This window comes from Castanea sativa, chromosome 5, assembly GCF_040712315.1.
Source record: "Castanea sativa cultivar Marrone di Chiusa Pesio chromosome 5, ASM4071231v1".
Taxonomy (NCBI): domain Eukaryota; kingdom Viridiplantae; phylum Streptophyta; class Magnoliopsida; order Fagales; family Fagaceae; genus Castanea; species Castanea sativa.
In genome coordinates, this window is record NC_134017.1 from 3,688,758 (window position 1) to 3,710,920 (window position 22,163).

Consider the following 22,163-nt stretch of genomic DNA (forward strand, 5'->3'; position numbering starts at 1 on the left):
ATTATATTCAGGGACCAACTTAGTCATTTTGAAAAATTTTGGAGCTTGTTGGTATTAGCCCAGGTTAGTTTATTGGAATTTACTTTTAGGCTTCATTTGAACACAACTTGTTTGGATAAAACTTGTTACTGAAAGTTAAAAGTTAAAAACTGAAAATATTGTAACAAAATAATTTTTAAATATGTAAATAGTATTATGAGATCTATTTTTAATATTTTTTTTTCTGAATAAAGTGCTTGTGGGTGTCATGAACAGTGCGTAAACAGTAACTTTATCTCCCACAATAATTCTATGTGCATGAATGCACTAACTTTATCTCACACACAATAATTCTATGGGCATGAACAGTATCAGTTACTGTTCACGCGCTAGAGGAAAAAAAAAATTGACAATGCAAACTGAAAACGTAGACTTGTAACAGATACTTTAGAGTGCGTTTGGATCTGGTTAAAAACTCACGCGTCTAGCTTTTCAGCGTTTTTTTTTTCAAGCTGTGATTGTTGACTTTTTCCATAAACAGTACCCGTGGATTTTTTTTTTTTCCTTTTCCTGGACACGCGTTTATCACTGTTCATTGGTTATGAACAGTGATTTTAGGCCAACGAACAGTAATTTTAGGCATAAACAGTAATTTTTCACAATTAAAAATTATTTTATAACAATGTTTTTCAGTGATTTTAGTGCAACTTGATCTACTCGCTGATCAGCTCCTATAGCTGGATGCGTCAAACAGGTTGAATATCGTGGCGCACAACTGACACAAGTGCCTAGTTCAACAGACTATCGGTATTGGCTTTATTTGTATGGGGCCACAATGTTTTAGTAACGACAATCACGAGCAAACAAATCCAGACTTGGGGTTTTCACAGGTGGTTCTGTGAAAGCTCCATTCTTTCATTCTTTGGACCATCATATTCTGCTTTGGGCCACATCTTGAATGATGTTGCATAGATCACAATAGACCATGTCAACAATTGTAAAAAAAATTGTAAAACATATTGTGCTTGTACCATTACTCAAAAGTGTTAATAGAGGCAAGGCTACCCATCCTGCCTTGAGTTAGTAATGTGTTTTTAAAATGATAATTAATACAGTCGGGCCTTGCTAAGGACTGAAATAGAAGCTAGTGATGATACACAGGGACATTAGTCATGTAGTAAACTTTTTTTCTTTTATTATTATCATTATTTTTGGCCTATGGTTTTAGAGTATCACTCCCTCAAGGTGTTGCATTGCAATTTGCATAGGCACTCTCCTTATTGAGGAGTAATTATCACTTGTTTTAGATACATGCAGCGAACTCTCTACCAACAAATAGGTCCCATAGATCATGGGAGCCTCCTATTGTGAATGGCTGTTACATATACATATATGGGATTGAGGGCCATGTTCAATTGCTCTCAATAACTGAAATTGAGAGTTGAAAAAAGTAACTTTCAATCTCATTAAATAAAAATTAAAAGTAAATAATGAAAAGTTAAAAATGGAAGAAGTAAAAATATTTTGTGAAATGAATGAGAGCAATTGGATCAAGTACTGCAATACCCTAGATTGCTATATATGATATATTTGTATCTTAATCCACATATACGATACATCTATAACAAGAGATAGCATCTCGTTGAGGAGAGATATAAGTATTATATGAACCAAATGGTTTAGTGGCTATGTTATAGAATAACATTGATGGGCCTAATTGGTAAATGAATTGATTAAATCATTCGCTTTAGGTTGCTCCAAGTTTTTTTATTTTTTATTTTTTTTGTTGGGGAGATTTCAACTTATGGTGTCAATTCATTATAATAGTTTTTTATCATCCGACCAAAATACCAATCGATATTCGGTTGCTCTAAGTTTAATGCATGAAGTTAGGATTTATATTCCATAAACTTCCAATTCATGTACGTATTGCAACATATATTTCAATGATAGAAAATGTTTGGTTTCAAATTTCAAATTCAAATATGCTTGTAGTTATTTTGGTCCAACCCATAATATGGTGATTAAAAAGATACTTCGAAGTGCGTAGTTTTAATTATATGAGTTTTTTAATGAACTAGTCGTGGACCCATGCATGGGAATAAATAATTATTTTTTAGTTTTAGTATAATATATAATTTGTTCTCTAAATTTTGTAAAATAATTTATCTCTCAAAAAATTAAAAAATTACTTTTCATTTATCTATCTCAAAAAATATATCATCATTTTATGGTTTGGATTTGTTTGATTGATATTATTCATTTTTTGGGCGGTTCATATTTTGCTAAATTATGTTATCTTGCATTATATTTTCCTAATTTTTTTCTTATACAACTAAATTATTTAAGTTTCAAATATATTATTCAAAAATTTTATTTTCCTAAAAGAGATTATCATATTTATAATTTTTCTTATTGTAAGGGTAGTTTCAAACTATTGATTGGGTATTGTTTACTAATATGGATACATGAGATTGGAACTGCATATTTCTTGGACATTCCTAAGAGACTATACCATATTATAAATTTAATATATAAAATATTATGTAGAAAAAAGTATACTTTATGTTTGAAATTGAATACTTCACCTATCAAAATGAAAGAAAATAATTTGTATAACAACGTAAAGAGAACATGATCTAACCAGAAAAAAAAAAAAAAGACTGCATAGACTTTATTTATTAAGATTTAATTTCCTTTAACCAGATCTTTATATTGCATTTATTTGTTGTTAAAGATAGTTATACTATTGAAAAGAAAGTTTCTCTCTGGTAAGAAAAGTTTTGGAAAAAACCGAAGCTTCTCTTCCATTGTAGAATTTGCTGTCCCTTCAAGTAAGGCTGTCTGTCCCTGGATAAACACTGTTTATCGTAGGGTATTGTTGGGTTTTTTCTTCGGAGTTTCGGGAAACACGAGTGTCTTCAACATATGGAAGAGTTAACGAAACATTGGAGTAATCTGTCACTGAATGAAAGAGAGGATGGTGCACTAAAATTGACAAAAGACAAATCAAATAGTGAAACAATTCTGGCAGCAAAATTTTTCAAAAAGCGGGCACTAAATATTGAAGCAGTCATTCGGACCTTTAATCCATTGTGGCGCTCCAAAAATGGATTTGAGGTTCGTTCAGCAGGAAATCACATTCTCTTCTTTGTTTTCGACAATAAAGAGGAGGCAGAGAAGATTTTATCACTCCAACCTTGGACCTTTGATAAGCACCTGGTTGTCCTGTCTCACTTTGACAATGCAACCCAAATTAGTGAACTCAATTTCAACAAAGTTCCATTGTGGGTTCATGTACATGATATCCCATTACCCTTCTTAAACAGGGGCGTTGCTGAAGAGCTCTGCAGTGCAGTAGGTGAAGTGAGTAAGGACACAAAACTCTCGGAGATGGATGGCGGTCACTTCTTCCGTGTAAAAACAACGGTGGACGTTACCATCCCTGTGTCGTGGGCGAAAAATATCTCTGGACAATGAAACAACGGGCTGGGTACACTTCGATATGAAAGATTGCCAATCCTCATTGCGATGCGGTTGCCTAGATCATGTTGATAAAGGCTGACGATAGATGGATTGAAAGTAATGGCTCCTTGACCACGGAAGAAAGGGAATATGGTCCATGGATTCGAGCTCCTCCTCGCTACACCCGGAAGTCAGTGATAAAAGTTCCAGGATACTATGAAGCACTGAAAAAAGAGAGAGGTCAGAAAGCAAAAAACCAAGGAGTTTCGTCGGCTGCAACTCCGGTGGCTCCTACTCCGGCGACCCAAGATTCTGCCACCACTCAAACGACGCCTCATAATAGCATTAATGTCACCAAAAACGTTTCTACGTTACAGGGGAATAATGATACAAACGGATTGGACAAATCATTTCCTGATACGTTGCTTGAAATTGATCAGGAGTTAATGCTATTTGACAGCCATGCATGCAATAATTCTGGAGTAATTACTGCTGAAATTAAGGTACCAGAATTTGACTCAATTTTCGACTCTAGCCAACCCCTCAATTCTAATGACCACGTGCCTTACCATACCCCCCTCCCAAAATCTGATGTCAACCAGTGTACCCCAATTACTACCCCTAAAACCTGGAAAAGAATCCAACGAACACCACAAGAAACTACCCTACCACAATTAATCACTCTCCCACACAAACGCACCTCCACAATAGATGATGAACTTAACCAATCAACAAAAAAAAGACTGCTCTCCCATGAACCAGAATCTGAATTGGCGGCGGCTGCATCTCAGCCCCGCCATGGCCAATGAGTCTCCTTTGTTGGAATTGTCGTGGGCTTGGGAACCCACAGACAATTCAAGAGCTTGGTGACATAGTCCGGGCACAAGATCCCGCAGTTATGTTTTTAGCCGAAACATGGCTGGATGAAGCTAGGCTACTTCAATTACGTAACAAATTGCGGTTTGGTGATACTTTTGGAGTTTCTAGAGGTACAAGAGGCGGGGGACTTGCTATGTTTTGGAAAAAAGATGTCGATCTATCGGTGGAAAATTCCTCTCTGAATTACATTGATGTTGTTATAAACAAAGGAAAGGAAAATAGCTGGAGGTTCACAGGTTTCTACGGTTTCCCTGAGACACAGAATCATATGGAATCTTGGAACAAAATACGGTGGCTTCATCAAAAGCCACCCCTCCCTTGGATATGTGCTGGTGACTTTAACGAGATTCTAAAATCTCATGAAAAATCCGGTGGCAGACCACGACCACATCGACAAATGCAGGACTTCAGAGATGTTCTTGATGAGTGTGGATTCACTGACATGGGCTATGTGGGAAATAAGTTCACTTGGTACAAACATTATCAGAACGACAATTCAATCTGGGAGAGGCTTGACAGGGCTGTAGCTACACAAGATTGGTTGAATTTATTTCCAGCATCAAAAGTGCTTACTCTTGAGTGTGCTACCTCAGATCATAAACCCATCATTATCCACCCCATGGGTATTCCGGGTAGTAAGCAACGACCATGGAGATTTGAACAAGTTTGGTTGGATGATGAGGGCTGCCATGATACAGTCCACTCGGCGTGGAGGCAAAACTTTGGGTCTTCTCCTATGACAAATGTTGCTGGAAAAATAAACAAATGTTTGCAACGTTGGAGCAAGCAAAATTTTGGCAATATCACAAGGCAATTAGTTGAAAAAAAAGAAGCAACTGAAACAAGCAGAGAAGGTAGCGGCTCAAGGTAAAAATTTTGTCCAAGTACAACAATTGAAGCATGATATCAATGGATTGTTGGTGGCGGAGGAAAAACTTTGGCACCAAAGGTCACAATCTCACTGGATAAAATCAGGAGATAAAAATACCAGCTATTTTCATAGTAGAGCATCTCACAGATTTCGCCGCAACAACATTCATGGTCTTCGAAATTCAAATGGAGAAATGTGTTGTGGAGATGAGAAGGTTGCTGCCCTATTGGTGGAATATTACACGGACTTATTCACCTCATCAGACCCATATGAAATCGACACAATATTGCAGAAAGTCCAGCGATGTGTTACTGAAGAGATGAACACCCTTCTTGGGCGTGAGTTTACAAGGGATGAGGTAGACATAGCTCTATCTCAAATGGCGCCGCTAAAAACCCCAGGTCCTGATGGGATGCCTCCAATCTTTTTTCAACACTATTGGAAGGATATTGGAAGTGATGTTGCAGCCGCCGTGCTCTCCTGCCTCAATTCAACTCATATTCCGGCAGGTATAAATCACACCTATCTCACTCTTATTCCCAAAGTGAAAAGTCCTGAATATGTATCTGAATTTAGACCCATAGCCTTGTGTAATATTGTGTACAAGCTTATTTCAAAAGTCTTAGCAAATCGCCTAAAAGTCATATTACCTGACATTATCTCTGAATCTCAGAGTGCTTTCCAATCTGACAAAGCAATTTCAGATAATATATTAGTTGCATTTGAGACACTTCATCACATGAAAACAAGAAATTCAGGAAAAATGGGCTCTATGGCGCTTAAACTTGATATGAGTAAGGCCTTTGACAGAGTAGAGTGGCCTTTCCTTCTGCAAATGATGGAAAAAATGGGCTTCAATGGAAGATGGGTGAATATGATCTCTGAATGCATCAGCACGGTCACTTATTCCATCCTGGTGAATGGCGAACCAAAAGGCAATATTGTCCCATCAAGAGGCCTCAGACAAGGCGATCCTTTATCTCCATATCTCTTTTTGCTATGCTCTGAAGGTCTAAATGCACTCATCCAACATGCTGTACATGAAGACAAAATTAGAGGATACTCCCTATGCCGGTACGGTCCAAAAATCTCCCACTTATTTTTTGCTGATGATAGTCTACTTTTTTGTCGTGCTCAGATAAGTGATATAAGAGCCATCCAAGAAATTTTAGACCTATATGAGAAAGCTTCCGGGCAGCGCATCAACAAGGAAAAGACCACTCTTTTCTTTAGCAAAGTTGTGCCTACGACAACAAAAGACGACATAAAAAATTTTCTTGGGGTTCCGGAGATCAAGGAATATGAAAAATATTTAGGGCTTCCAGCAGTGGTGGGAAGAAATAGAAGTGCCAGCTTGAACTTTATTAAAGAGAGGGTGTGGGGAAAAATCCAAGGGTGGAAGGAAAAATTATTGTCACAAGCCGGTAAGGAAGTCCTACTCAAAGCGGTGGTACAAGCAATACCTACCTTCGCAATGAGTTGCTTCCGTTTGCCGGTGGGCCTTTGCAGAGATATTGAAGTGATGATCCGTAAATTTTGGTGGGGGCAAAGGGGTGACCGGAGAAAAATACATTGGAAAAATTGGGAGACTTTATGTAAACCCAAGGTGGATGGAGGCATGGGGTTCAAAGATCTTTGCAAATTCAATGAAGCTATGCTAGCAAAACAAGTGTGGAGATTAGTGCATGACACAAATTCACTTTTCTATAAAGTGTTTAAAGCCAAATATTTTCCTAATAGCAGTGTGTTTGAAGCTAAGGCAAATCTAGGTTCATTTGCATGGAGAAGCATTTTACATGCAAGAAAGCTCATCAAAAGGGGTGCCAAGTGGAGAATTGGTGATGGCTCTCAAATAAATATTTATGGGACAAACTGGCTGCCTGGGAAGTCACATGGCCGGGTGATATCACCTCCAACTCCTACACTAAGATCAGCAGCTGTATCGGCATTAATTGATCCACACACACATGGTTGGAATTCCTACATCATTGACAATAATTTCTTGCCTTTTGAAGCAGAGCAAATAAAGTCCATTCCTCTAGGACTGATCAATCAACCTGACATTTTATATTGGCCGGAGAGTAGAGATGGGGCCTATTCAGTAAGCTCGGGGTATAAATGGTTGTGTGCTGAGGAAAATAATGAAGTGGCATCAACCTCAAACTCAGAACTGACTCACGCCTTCTGGAAGCAAGTTTGGAGAGCTGATGTACCTGGGAAAATTAAGCATTTCACATGGAAAGCTTGCTCAAATGCTCTGCCAACGAGAGAAAACTTACTGCAGCGAAAAATCATTGCTGATAGCTCATGTCAACAATGCAGATGTCAGCCCGAATCTGTCCTCCATGCCCTCTGGGATTGCGCTTCGGTTCAACAGGTATGGGAAGCTGATTTTGGATGGGTGGATCGCCAAAAAACTTCAGAGGGTTCCTTCCAAAATTTGGTTGAATTGATCACTCAACAGTCACGCAAGCTTGAGCTCTTCATCACCATTGCTTGGTTCCTATGGCACAGACGGAATAAACTCAGGCTAAAAGAGGTAGCTCTCCCTCTAAACCGGGTGGTTTTTGAAGCAAAGAGATACTTGAATCTACATCAGCAGCCGGTCAACACACTCCCAAAGAATCAGTCACAAGCAACTGAAATAAAATGGAAGCCTCCAGATTTCAATGGCTTCAAAACAAACTTTGATGGAGCCATGTTTCCGGATAGGGGAGAAGCAGGCTTGGGGGTGATAATACGCAACCATGAAGGAGAAATCATTGCGGCTCTCTCTGAAAAAATCCCTCAACCCCCTTCAGTTATTTGTTTGGAATTACTAGCAGCTAGGCGTGCTGCCATTTTTGTCCACGAAGTAGGCATTCAGGAGTCCATTTTCGAAGGAGACTCGGAAATTGTCATCAAATCCCTTCAAAAAGGGGATATGTTGCAATCTGCTTATGGTCATCTCTTTAGAGACACTATGTTCTATGCCAATTCCTTGAGATCCTATAGTTTTTCCCACACCTATAGGAGAGGCAATTCTGTAGCTGATGCTTTAGCAAAAAAAGCTAAATTTAGTTTTGATTTAAGCGTACGGGATGGAGTCTGTTCCACCAGATATAAATCAATTTGTATTGGCAGACATGCCCCTTTCTTAAGTTAATAAGACATTTCAGATTGGATTCTCAAAAAAAAAAAAAAAAAAAAAAAATTTGTTGTTACTATGCTTTTATTGAGCCTCCTCATCCTTTACATCATTAGTTACATTATTATTCTTTTTATTATTTATATTCTACTTTTAAAATTTTGACAATATTATATATATATATATATATATATGTAGATATATATATATATATATATATATATATATATATATATATATATTGGCTTTGGCTTTAAATCAAAGAAGCACATTGAACAATTTGAACCAATAATAGCAACCAACCAATTGTCAGGGCTGGTCGAACAAGGAGCACAAATTTATCTTAGGCATTTTGAAGTTTACATATTCATATAATTTAATTTTGATGTTATAACTAAATAATAAATCAATGAAAAATTGAAATTAAAATATAGTCTATACATATTCATCTTGGACAATTTTAATATTTGATAGACACATTTAGATACATAGCTAAGATTGTATTTTGATATAAATATAAAGGACAAACTTAGGTACAGTACTTAAGGTGCTGTTCCTTAGGTTCCTCTCTTATGATTCAGTCATGTGACCACTTAATTAAAACATACATTTTCATTCCATGAGAAAAAATCTACATGATATAATCTTAAGAAGGGAACCTAAGAAACAGTACCTAAGTCTTGCTCAAATATAAAATCTCATTTCCAAAATACCTAAGTATTATGTCCCAAAAAAAAAAAAATCAAACAAAAGCTATAAAAGAGAGAAAGAGAGAAGACTTATGATAGAAGACTTGTGTTTGAGATGAGTTTGTAGCTAAAGAGCCGAAGTAAATAGTTTGAGAGTTTTGACTTTTAACAACTGACTAAAAGTCAGTAACTATTTTGTGGTTTACAGCTTGCTCTATATTTTGTGGCTTACAACCGAGTAAATGTTGCAGGTATATGTAAATTTTTTATTTTTTGAGAAACTTGCTGGGTATATGTATGTGGTTTCCAATTTCCAGTGCACTTTTAATACTTTTCTATATTATATTATATTTTTAAGGGCTATTTTATATCATATATATACATTGATCAATGTACAACTTCAGAAACCACATAATAGGCACTTCTACTCCACATGTTTGCTTCATATATTTGTATTGATGATAGTGTATGGTTACTTAATTCAAGTAATTAAATGAAGTTTTTTTTATTTGATATTATTATTAATTTTTTGAATAGGGTTATTTGTTATATTTATATACTTGTGTGTGTGTATATATATATATATATATATTTTGACTTAAAATTTTGTTCTATCTAGTTTAGTCTCCATAAATTTTTTTTTTGACTCTGCCACTAGTTACAGGAAACTCACATTATGTAGGTAAATTGGTATATACAATAAAGGAAAATATATTGTTAGCTCCTATGTAACACCATGCCCAAGTCCATGAAACTGGGAAGCGTTGTAACTTTGTTTTCCATGTTGTGAATGTGGTGTTATTTGGGTGAAGGAAACACTAATAATTTGGGGTGACCAGTGTAATGTATTCCTTGTATTATTGTTCCATCATTTGAAAAGGTAGTCTTTTTTAGCTCCTTTTTCATCAACTTTAGGATTTAATCGAATTTTCAAGTTTCTATAGCAAGGTTTATGCTTTTACAAGCACTTGGGGCCAAAATTAAAGATAGAAATACTCAAGGACAGTGATCTTGAAGTTAATATTAATTCGCTTTTTATAGTGAGTCAGTTAATGAATTGATAAAATCATTTGTTTTGGGTTGATCTAAGATTGATGGGTCAAGTTGGAGTTTATATGTAACAGAATTCCACATCACATTTGTACGGCTACATATATTTGAATGATCCCTATGCAGGTACAATGATTTTAACTTGTTTAAATTTCTAACATAAAAGAAAAGATATTTGGGAATCAAAGATATAAAGAAGCAGTTTGTGAACAAGGAAAAATCAATTCTCTAGCTAATAGTTTGCCTAGCTTGCTACTAAATGGTCCAATTAGGCCTCATTTTCGTTTGCACTTTATATAACAGTCTTGGCAATCTTTGACGAAATAGTCAATTGTGTTGGTTTGGATAGTCCAGACATGCTGTCATAAGTACCTGTTTAAACTATACAATAAAAGACAAGAAAAGAGCCAAGGAAGTACTTAGCGTAAAGTATCACAGCCACAGGGATCCCAAGAATAACCCTTTTGATTAGTTTTGCTCAACTTAATTATGTTTCAATGGCTCCTAACTCTTTGAGTTTGCTTACCACATACTTGAACCTATGAGATCTAAACAAAAATGGCTCATTTTTTCAATACAAAATCCTAGTACTACATATTATATATGCAAATGGCATAAGAGGGATGTAATAGGCAATAGTGTGCTGTTAAAAAAAAGAGAGAAAAATCTACTAAGGAGTAAGGATGTCTCATTGTTTAAACAAGAATCATTACCTTTATCTAGCTCTAAACTTAGTTATTGTCACTTCATTTATAGAGCAAGAAACTCCTGTGACTGAATCCAATTTTAGTATAGTAGGCATTAGTTATGGAGGGTATGTGACATATCGGATGGCTGAAATTTATCAAGATGAGATGGAGAAGGTTGGGATTATGAGCTCTGGTATGTGTTACACTGATGACCAAAAGGAGGAGTAGTTGAAGAAGATAGGAAGGAATGTGTTTGATCTTATAGTGCCAGAGAAAGCACAAGATATGAGGCTCTTCATGAACTTGTGTATATACAAGAATAGTCCATTTAAATTGATACCAAATTTTTTCCTGATGGGGTTTGTCCAAGTAAGTTTCTTAATTATTGCTTTAGGGGCTAATTTTTAGTTGGAGATTTGAGTTTCTCTCCTTAAATTAATTTCTTTTCAAGCACATATCATTATTCTAAACCCAATTTTTAAATAAGATTATAATTTATTAGAAATTAAGCACCGATATTATCACCAAAGCAATTTAGACTGAAAAGCATGGGAGATCATTTCAGCATATAGAATATTTAAAAGGATCCCAATTGCAACAATAAAAAGAAGATTTGGTTCCATGAAATGCTGATCATTCCCACCTCATTTTTATTCTAGATTGATTCTCTCTGAAATTTCTCCCATCTGATACCAGATTTGTATGTTAAGCCACACCAAAATGCATATATTATTACCTCCTTTATGCATTTCACTTCCACCTTGTGAGCATATGTGCACTTTTGTATTTCTTTGTATTGTTAATTATTGTTTTGAGCAATGATTATATAATATTCGAACTCTAAATCTCGTGCTTTGTGGCAACACATTACACGCATTATTCTCTCATGCTTGGAATATATATTACACGCAGGATCTTGATGTTAATGAAAAAAGTGACATAGAGATACTACTCTTCTTACAACATAAGTTTACTCGATAGGCATTACAAAGTCCCGTGTCAAATTTGAAATACAAAACACAATATTAATTAAGAAATTATTTATTATGTGCTTGATGCAGCATACCGGCACTAATCAGATTCACTGTCACATTAATTTGTAAGATTTTGTAGTAGAAGTGAACATATATATTTTTTTTTTCTTTAATGAAAAGTGATTTTTCTGGTTTCTTTGACATTATACTCTCATTGAGTCATTGTAAACCTCCCAACCACTCTAGCCAATTTTCAATACCTCAATTTGATTTTTCATTCTTGTCAGACTTGCTGATAGCCTGATACACTCCTAACACTCTACTTCCAGCTATGTGTGGTTCAATAAGCCAGGTGTAGTACTTATTTTTAGATACTATCGAAATTTCAATCAATAATGTCAATTTCATAATGATTATTCTTTATTATTAGGTCAAAGCTACAATAGATTGTTGAAAATTTATGCCTTAAGGGGTTCCCTCTTGTAGTTTTATAGTCTCATTTTTTCTAAGCATAATTACACTTTTGCACTATTCAGCAAATACCATTTTTTTTTGCACAACTTATTATATAATCAAACTATGTTAATCCAAACACAAGAAAATGGGAAAAATGTACTGGAGCTTCTTGAATTGAAAAATCCACATGATCTACGGACCCCAGTGAATCCATCCATGCACAAGTACACTTTCTTCAAGTGAGCCTGTGATTTTCTACTTTGCAACTTTTTAATTTAATGTGAGTTAATGAATTGGAATAAAATCATTTGTTTTGGGTTGATCTAAGATTGATGGGTCAAGTTGGAGTTTATATGTAACAGAATTTCACATTCGTACTGCTACATATATTTGAATGATCCCTATGGAGGTACAATGATTTTAACTTGTTTAAATTTCTAATATAAAAGAAGAGATATTTTTTTTGAACTTACAAGAAAAGATATTTGGGAAGCAAAGATATAAAGAAGCACTTTGTGAACAAGAAAAAATCAATTCTCCAGCTAATAGTTTGCCTAGCTTGCTACTTAATGGTCCAATTAGGCCTCAAATTCGTTTGCACTTGATATAACATAACAGTCTCCGCAATCTTTGACGAAATCGTCAATTGTGTTGGTTTAGCTAGTCCAGACATGCTGTCATAAGTACCGGTTTAAACTATACAATAAAAGACAAGAAAAGAGTCAAGGAAGCACTTAGCGTGAAGTATCACAGCCACAGGGATCCCAAGTATAACCCTTTTGATTAGTTTTGCTCAACTTAATTATGTTTCAATGGCTCCTAACTCTCTGAGTTTGCTTACCACATACTTGAACCTATGAGATCTAAACAAAAATGGCTCATTTTTTCAATACAAAATCCTAGCACTACATATTATATATGCAAATGGCATAAGAGGGGTGTAATAGGCAATAGTGTGCTGTTAAAAAAGAGAGAAAAATCTACTAAGGATGTCTCATTGTTTAAACAAGAATCATTACCTTTATCTAGCTTCAGACTCAGTTATTGTCACTTCATTTATAGAACAAGAAACTCCTGTGACTGAGTCCAATTTTTTGGAAGGTTCTCTGAAAATGAAAGCAGGTTGTTTAGGAGAAGGAAGAGTTCTTTCACTACTCAGCATGAGATGAACTGCTAACATAGTTGGTCGATCTACTGCTTCTTCTTGTACACATAACAACCCAACTTGAATGCATCTCAAGACTTCATAAAAAACACATGACTCCTTTATCGATGAATCAACTATATCCAAAGCTTTATCTTCTCTCCATAGTTCCCAGACCTGTGGTTGGTAGTATTATATAAAAAAAGTTGTACTGTAAATGCAAACGGTAAAAGATTGTTTTTTTCTGTCACTTACATGCCCTATTAAAGTTAGGGAAGGGTGCTTTTGATAAGAATCACTATTCTTTTTGCCACTTACGATCTCCAATAAGATGACCCATAAACTAAAGACATCTGATTTTGTTGAAAACTTTCCAAATACTGCATACTCTGGTGACATATAACCACTGTAGGTAACTAGTATCAAAAGTAATCTTAAAGTTTGAATAATGTTTTAATTTATTTGTATGCGTGCAATTCTGGTGTGTGTCTATGCATATGCATGTTTTATACTTACTATGTTCCAACAATTCTGGTTGTCTTGTCTTGAGTTTGGCCCTCTTTGAATATACGAGCCATGCCAAAATCTGAAATCTAGGGATTCATCTCAGCATCTAGCAGGATATTGCTGGTTTTAAGATCTCTATGGATAATCTTCAATCTTGAGTCTTGATGAAGATACAAAATCCCCCGAGTAATCCCAATAATGATTTCAAAGCGTTTACTCCAATTTAGGAATGAACTTCTTGTATGATCTACAATAAAATTTGTTCAAGTATACTCAAAATGTGATGTAATAGTGCTGAAATACGTGGTTTTAGGTACTTCAAATATATTCTTTTTTGCACATATATAATAAAGGCACGTCATGAAGGTTATAGATTTTTAGAAAGAAGACATACCAAAAATAAAAGAGTCTAAACTTTTGTTGGGCATGTATTCATAAATAAGCATCTTTTCTCCCTCCTGAATGCAACAACCTAACAGTTTGACAAGATTCCTGTGTTGAAGTTTCGCAATCGACATAACTTCATTTTTGAATTCTTCTATTCCTTGTCTAGAACTCTTGGACAGCCTTTTTACAGCTATTTGTTGTCCATTGTAAGTCAAGTTTGGCAAACTCGAGTTTGAGCTGAAAGTTGAGTTTGACAAACTCGACTTCCAAGCAATATTGATGCATCCTGCTTGGAAGTCGAGTTTGACAAACTCGACTTTCAGCCCAAACTTGAGTTTGCCAAACTCGACTTCCAAAATTAGTCTAACTAACTAAATAACTTCTTTCGTGTACTGTTTTCCTAAAATTTTTCTAAAAACATACTATTTGGCAAATTTTGACTGTTAAAGTCTGGTCCAAACATGTCAAAGTTTGTTTGCCTATCCAAGCTGAAGCATCCGCCATTCTCTGGGCAGTGGAGCTTGCAATCAAAGAGCTATGGAACCTCGTCTGTTTTGATGGAGATACCAAGGCCTGTTTTGACCCTCTATCCTCCCCTGACCTCCCCCCTGACTGGACTATTAACACCATCATCAGTGATATCCGTAATCTTGCTCGTTCCTTTTCTTGTTGCAATTTCGTTTGGGTCAGGAGAAGTTGTAATGCGGCAGCTCATGCTACTGCCAAATTTGGTTTTTTTTTTTTTTTTCCTAATCCTTTTTTGTATTTTAATTAATGTAATCTTCCTGAGGTCATCGAGTCTGTTTGTAAAAATGATTACCCCGTTTGTTCTGTTTCTTGAGTTTCAATCTCATTGCAGATTATAAAAAAAAAAACTTTGGTCCTACCTTACAGTAATAGAATATAAAACAGATAAAAGTGCAAGATAATCCACAATGTCTATGAATTGTAATTGTACCTTAAATACAGAGCCAAAACCACCTTGCCCAAGTTTGTTGGTAGGAGAAAAATTTTCTGTGGCAGCAAATATGCAGCTTAGATTGAAAATCAGTAAATCTGGATGTGTACCACTGTCCTTGCGCTCATTCCCCTCAAAAGAGCCTTCAGCACTTGCAAAATTTAATGATTGATTGTGCACTGTTCTCTTCACTGTCCCTAAACATAATTGAGAGACATTGCTTAATACAACTTTGTAATTGAGCCTCTATATAATATAGCTCACATCATGTGGAGGACTAATCTAAATGACTCCTGATATATGAAACATTTTGTCATAGCTGAGCCGAACACATGTATATGTGAACAATACAATGCACAAGTGATTTTTATATTTTTATTTGCCTTTTGTTTTTTTCTTCTTCATTAGCCAAATATAGGCTAGTAAGGATACCAGAAACATCGGTACAGCAATAGATAGTAATGCTATAGCCAGTTTCCTCTTCTTGCTAGGAGAACCTTTGGATTTCCTTATACACTTAGCTGAAGGAAAAAAAAAATGTTAAAAAAAGAACAGAAAGAAAGTATGAAAAAACATGATTCAGAAATTGAAAAAGAGAGAATGGAACTTTCAAGAAAATGCAAGCAAGTAAAGAATGCTACCTAACTCAGTTGCATCCACACGAACATTTAGTTCTGACCCTTCATCTGTAAACTGTAAAATGTTCATTAATTCACCATACCATGCCAAGCATCCAGTTCCCTTCCCATCAATATTCATGCTGGTAAAAGCTGTGCAAGAGCAATTCGTCCAGCATGCCTGCTCGCACTCTGAGCTACTCATACTCATGCGTATCCAAGCTGCATCAAATGATGAATCGGGAAGGTTCAAACGCTCCAATTTAACAAACCCTTCTCCATTTTTACACATAGAGAACCCTGAGTTCTTCCTCACACAACCCTCAGAACCATCTCTGAGATACCAATCCCTTGGAGACCTAGGCTCATACCCTGGCAGACACATGCACTCAAACATATTAATATTATCAGGGTTGCATTTACTATACGAACCACACTGCCCATACTTGTCACACCGGTATTTAGGTGTTGACCATTGTTCCATCCACTGATGAACACCGTCATCCCACATAAGTTTCTGAAGCAATCCAGTGTTGTCCAACACTACTCTTGTCATGATAGAAGATCATCAACAAAGTAGGTGCAAGATATCTCATCTTGATTGTTAACAAAATTGGACTTTTCAACCGATGATGCTGTTGCATTGGACACATTATACCATGGCCAAGGAGGAGTTCTCCAATATGGGGTTGAACCGTTGTACAAAAACACTTGTGGAGAGCCATTAGGATTCATCTTATAGCTATAGATTCCAGTTCCAGGGTCATCTTTTGACTTCCAAGATGTTAGGAACATGTTAATCCCAGTTCTAAGATACAAGCCAAGCTTCATGTTTGGAAGCAAAGTATCTGTCGGATGGTCAAAGCTTTGCCACAACACCTTTTTGTTATTGTCCTGGACTAATACCAAGTTTCCTGAATCATGAAGCTGAGCTACCGAGGAGGTTGTCACTTGGTCTTGGGCAGAAACATGCGTAGACCAAAGTAGACGGTTATTACTGTCATGGAGGACAAGATCTCCATATTGGTTGATTGAGAGAACTCCAGAGGAATCATTAAGAGGATCGTTCCTGTTTGCAATCCACACAACAGTTTGTTGTGTCACTTTGACGTACCAAATGCCAAGATACTTGTGGCTAGAGTTGCCAGGGCTGAAGAAGCCTAAGGCATAATTGTTGTCTTTGGAAATCAAAGATTGGCCATCCTTGATGGATTGGTTTGTTGTTAAGGTGTCAAGGGAAGTGCAAAATTTGAAGAAGAGAATGATTAGAATCAAAGACTTGATCATTTTTTTTAGCACATCCTTTGTTTGTGCAAATGGTCTTTAAACTCAAACAAATTATTATTATTATTTTATTTTTTATTTTAGTGGTTGAGACCAAAAATAAAAAAGGGTTAGATTAACGATTGTGCGTGTGGACTGAGAATTCTCTAGGAATTAGGACTATAACAATGATTGCTTCAGAGCACTCAGTGGGTGCATAATAAAAAAGGTTGTGAAATTTATACAATATTGCTCAAAACTCACCGGCATCAGATTGTGCATCGCTGTGTAAATATGTAAGCTACCTACAGTAACGTGTAAACGCTATAGCTTGTATTTTAATTTTTTATTATATTTTCTCTCCCCTCTCTCGTCATATTCTCTCTCTTCTTCCTCTAACTCTATTCTCACTATCTCCTCTTGAATCCCAGCATCTCTACAAATTCATCAAAATCATCCTAAATTTAGATCTAATCTCACTAAACCCATATACACAAATTTAGATCCCAAACTCATTAAACATATATGAATCATTATACCCACTATACCAAAAAAAATAAAAAAGAATCATCAAACCCATATTAAAAAAAAAAAAAGAATCATCAAACCCATATTGCACAGAAGAAGAAGAAGAGGCAGCGAAGAAGCAGCAGCGGCAGCGAAAAAGAAGAAGAAGAAGCCGTAGCAGTGAAGAAGAAGAAAATTAATGTACTGGCCTGTCAGCCTATAGCTGGGTGCATTGTACAGGGCGAAAATTGCGGCACATGCACAAGAGCCAAGTCACGCATTCTTGTGCATGTGCCGCAATTTTCAATAACAACTCCAGGCTGGATCCGGATCCTCTCCATTTCCCTTTGAAATGGAGAGTGTCCAGTCAACGGTCAGGATGCATCTAAAATAAATCAAGGGTGTAAAAACTGCCACGTCAATTAAAAGGGTTAACTCAGCGAACTCATTTCACACTATCAATCTCTCTTCTCCATTGCCGTTCTTTGCTCTGTCTCAACCTTGCCGTCGCCGCTGCCACAATCACCAACGTGTGCTAAGCCACCGTTGTTTCTTCAACCACGTCTCACACCAGCCTAACATCTCCGAACCCACTGCTAGGTAAATTTTCTCAATCTTATTTCTTCTTTATAAGCTCTGTTTGGTTGTACAAGGGTGAGGAGGATGGTAATGCAGCATCAATTTCTGAGGTGGGTGGTCTGCTTCCAAAGATTAGGACACTTTGGTGTGTGAATGAGACTCCAAGGGACTCAGGGAGTGGCTGAATTGATTGGAAGGAGGTCGTACTTTTGCAATAATGAGGAGGTGGAGCCTTCAGTAAAAAGGTCTGAAGAGAAGGGTATAAGTGTTATTCATGAAGTCAAGTGCAAGCTTTGTTATGCAAAGTTTTATGTACCAAATTTTGCTCCTTATCAAGAAAAGGTTTTGAAAGGTTTTGAAGTATTCCATGCCTCGTTGAAGACAATGTATCTTGAACTGAGCAACTTTAAAATTCAATTTTAGTAAAGATTCACATTTGATATATTCTAGCTTGTAGGACAACTTGGAGTCTTGGACTATTATTTGCACATTTTGTATCAAGTTTTTGGATAGTTTTTGTAGTTGGCTTTTGAAGATACTCAAATATGTTGGTTTTCATATGTACATATTTTTAGCAGTACTTACAAGTGTATAACAGTGCTGATGCACTTTTACATTAACATTCAAAGCTATTAAATCACCCTATCAATATATATATATATAAAAGCAGAGACCTCATTGTGTGAGGGTCTAAGCTTTTGCCAAGTGGCACCTTCTATGAAATTTCTCTACAATCATCCAACTCTTTCATTAATTGATGAAGTTTACATCACAACTCTCTCTCTTCTTTATGTCTTTTAGTATACCAAATGTTTCAGTTTTTTATTTTTATTTTTATTTTTAATAAAAAGGGATACTAATAACTAATGAGATCGAGATAGATAATCTTCTAGCATTTCTGTTGCCTAAATTACACAAATCCATATCTTTTATTTACTATAATCATTATTATTTTATTTTATTCTATGGGAATCCTTATTATTTTATGGTTATGAATTTACATACAAACATCTCATAAACAAAGTTTCCCTCACCTATTAGTCTTTTTTTTTTAGTATGTCAGGTTTTTACATTAGTTATATAAAAAGTTTCTGCCTTTATGATTGTGTAGATGCATTAATCATAGCTTGCCTCCAAAATGATGTTTTCGTTTTCAACTTTTTGTTTTCACATTATGTACATTATCAATACTCTGCTATAATGATTAATGTAGGATTTTCTAAATCTTTGACTCCCCAACCTCTCTCTCACACTTTGCCTTCCCCTCTCAACTTTGACCATATGCCTCCATTCTCTTTCTTTCTCTCTTTAATAAACTTTCTTTCTCTTCAAAAAATAAAAAAAAACCTTTAATAGTTAAATTTCCTAAACTACTGCTATTCTCAAATTTTGTTTCCATACTCACAATTTTTTAAAACACCAAGCCAATGGAAGAAACATATTGCTCTTGTGATCTTTTGTTGTAGTCAGTGACTATCCATCGCACATTAAGTGGTCTTGACATGTATGAGTTCAAGCTATCTTTTGTTATTTTCAAAATTTCATTTCTTCACTTATAATCGGTAGGGTTAAGATCGTGAGATTTTTGGTTTTTTCTATTTTCTGTTATAGGTTGCGTTATTGTGTATATCGATTTCCAAAAGATGCTTGAAGTCTAGAACTGAGAAGTCAATAATTGTTTATTTAGTGTAAAAGTCACATTGTCATTGTCATTTCAAGATTGTCTAATCTTAGCGTATGACTTGAGTAGACTGGTCTTTTCAAAATAAACAAAAGCTAAACATGTTGTAAATCATAAATTGGATTATAGGGATCAATCAATTATCATCTAGGGTGGTGGGATTTTTTTTTTTTTTTTTTTTAAATACAAAATAGAAATTTTACTCTAGCCAAGTCTAAGTATATATGTGTGTGAAGCTCTCTCTTGGAGACTTGAACCCCGGCCCTTACTCCCCATACCCCTACAAGCACTTATACTTGTGGAGTGATCATCACACCAAGGATGTGCAGTGGTAGGGTGGAAGGGATTTAGTCAAAGGCAATTGAATTTGCAAAGGAAAAACAACGCGACTATTCAATCCGCATTCTTTAGACTCCAAAGCTCATTTCTTGAGTAAGTTTCTTGATATTTCATTAAAGAAATACATATTGACTTTTTTCCAACAATAAATTGAGTTTTGGGTTAATGGTTTTTTTTTTTTTTTTTTTTTGAGTTTTGGTTTAATGTTGAATGTATAATGATCTATATGTTGTGTGTGCTTTCTTTTCTATGAATTTCAATAATGTATGAATCGAGGATTTTAGCATTTGGTTTATTAAGGTTTTTTTCATCTTTATTTCATTATTTTGTTTAGCTTTTGTTACTTTTTATAATGAACTCTTACTAACAAAATTTTATGACAATTATGGTATAATATGTGTACAACATTCTCCAAACTTATCTTACATAAAATATTACAATATTATCCGTGCATCGCACGGGCAACTTACTAGTTACATTAATATTCAGAGCTCTTAAATCATTGCAATTGGTGCGTACTTGTGTATAACATATTTTCCTATTTTTGTGTTGTTTTAAAGAAACCATAAACCAAAGGACTATATAACGTTCACATCACTATGAATTCATAAGGCGTCATCAACAATAAAGTAAATTGCTTCAAGTTGAATAATTGATGGTCCGTTACAATCAAAATTTGATCCAAAAATGAACAAATTTTATTAAAATGTACATTTTGATTACAAAGACCATAATAACAAGCATTGAGAGAGTGTAAGATATACGCCAGCATGATCATCTGCATTTTTGTGCAAATTGGTAATCCTTAATACTGTTCCAATATTAATAAAAACTACTCAAATTTCATTCATTTGGAAATCCTTAATCGTGTTCCAAGTATCTGGACCAACATTTGCCTTCAATGCACACCGAACCTTACAGATTGCCATCACTGTTTCATTTCCTTCCTTGTCCATGGCTTGAAGGTCTCATCTTTTTGTCCCTAAGCCAACTGTCCTTCTCCTCTCCATATACATAACTCACAAGTGAAAAGACTATAAAATATGATGGTCCTATCCAGATGCCAATTACTAGATTGCTTTGAATTGCTAAGGTACTTTTAGCTTGATTTTGGTATGCGTTAACAGTAACACAAAAATTTCTACCAGAAGATTGCTGCTATATGGCTTTGTCCTAATAGTCAATAGATCTTGAAGAACAAGACTAAAGTAAAAAGCTAAAGTCATAACCCAGTAAGCACTAAGCAGTAACCACCACTTAACTTCTTTCTACAATCCCAACAGTGTAAGAAGAAATATGGCAAGTTCCAGATATCAGAATCAAACAACAAAATATTTTTTTGAGTTCCACAGTACATTCATCTTCACCTTCTCATTGCACATATCTTCGTCTTTGTTTCTTCTTCTTCTTCTTCCAGAAGGTGTTCATGCAATTTATATTTCATCAAAACAACTTGACCAAAGAGGCATGTGACTCATGACAGTAAACTGTATTTTACCATTAAAACCATCCTGAATGAAGCTCAAGACCTTAGGAAATATAGAGACATATGATACATTCAGGTAAGCTAGTTGTCAGAATGAAACCTTAGGAACTCTCCCTAAATGCAGGTATTATTGATTGGAAAATTTTAGTCAACCAGTGAAAGATGATAACAGATTCAAAAGGGAGAATAGAAATAAGTTCCAATGTCAACTAATTTGAAAGTTGAACTTTCAGAATAAGTATCATTCAAATGGTTTTGAGTCCTAACAAAAAGAGTATCAAATAACATGCCATTCATTTTCATTGACTTCAAAACATGTACCACCATTATCAAGCAAGAGAAAAGCTTAGCCCATTATTGCATAATAGATGAAGTAATACAACCCATTCACAGAAAAACAAAAGCTTGCTAAACCCATAACAAGAGTTATGGCTCACAACAATGAAGCTAAAATTTTCAGTACTAACAATCCACTCGGTCCTTACTTTCTTATTATTCAATTCATTCTTCCTCTGC

General features: G+C 35.4%; 1 protein-coding gene and 1 pseudogene across 1 annotated transcript; one reads left to right on the forward strand and one right to left on the reverse strand.

The window, feature by feature from the left end:
* Positions 1–2,907: 2,907 nt before the first annotated feature.
* LOC142634558 (uncharacterized) lies at positions 2,908–3,459 on the forward strand. The gene has a single exon (XM_075808859.1). It carries the CDS (start codon positions 2,908–2,910, stop codon positions 3,457–3,459), a length of 552 nt encoding a protein of 183 aa, XP_075664974.1.
* Positions 3,460–13,082: 9,623 nt separating this feature from the next.
* LOC142635992 (G-type lectin S-receptor-like serine/threonine-protein kinase RKS1) lies at positions 13,083–17,079 on the reverse strand (annotated as a pseudogene).
* Positions 17,080–22,163: the final 5,084 nt, after the last annotated feature.

Excerpts from the sequence above, each read along its gene's own strand:
- LOC142634558 (XM_075808859.1), top strand. The coding sequence starts at position 2,908 with ATGGAAGAGTTAACGAAACATTGGAGTAATCTGTCACTGAATGAAAGA.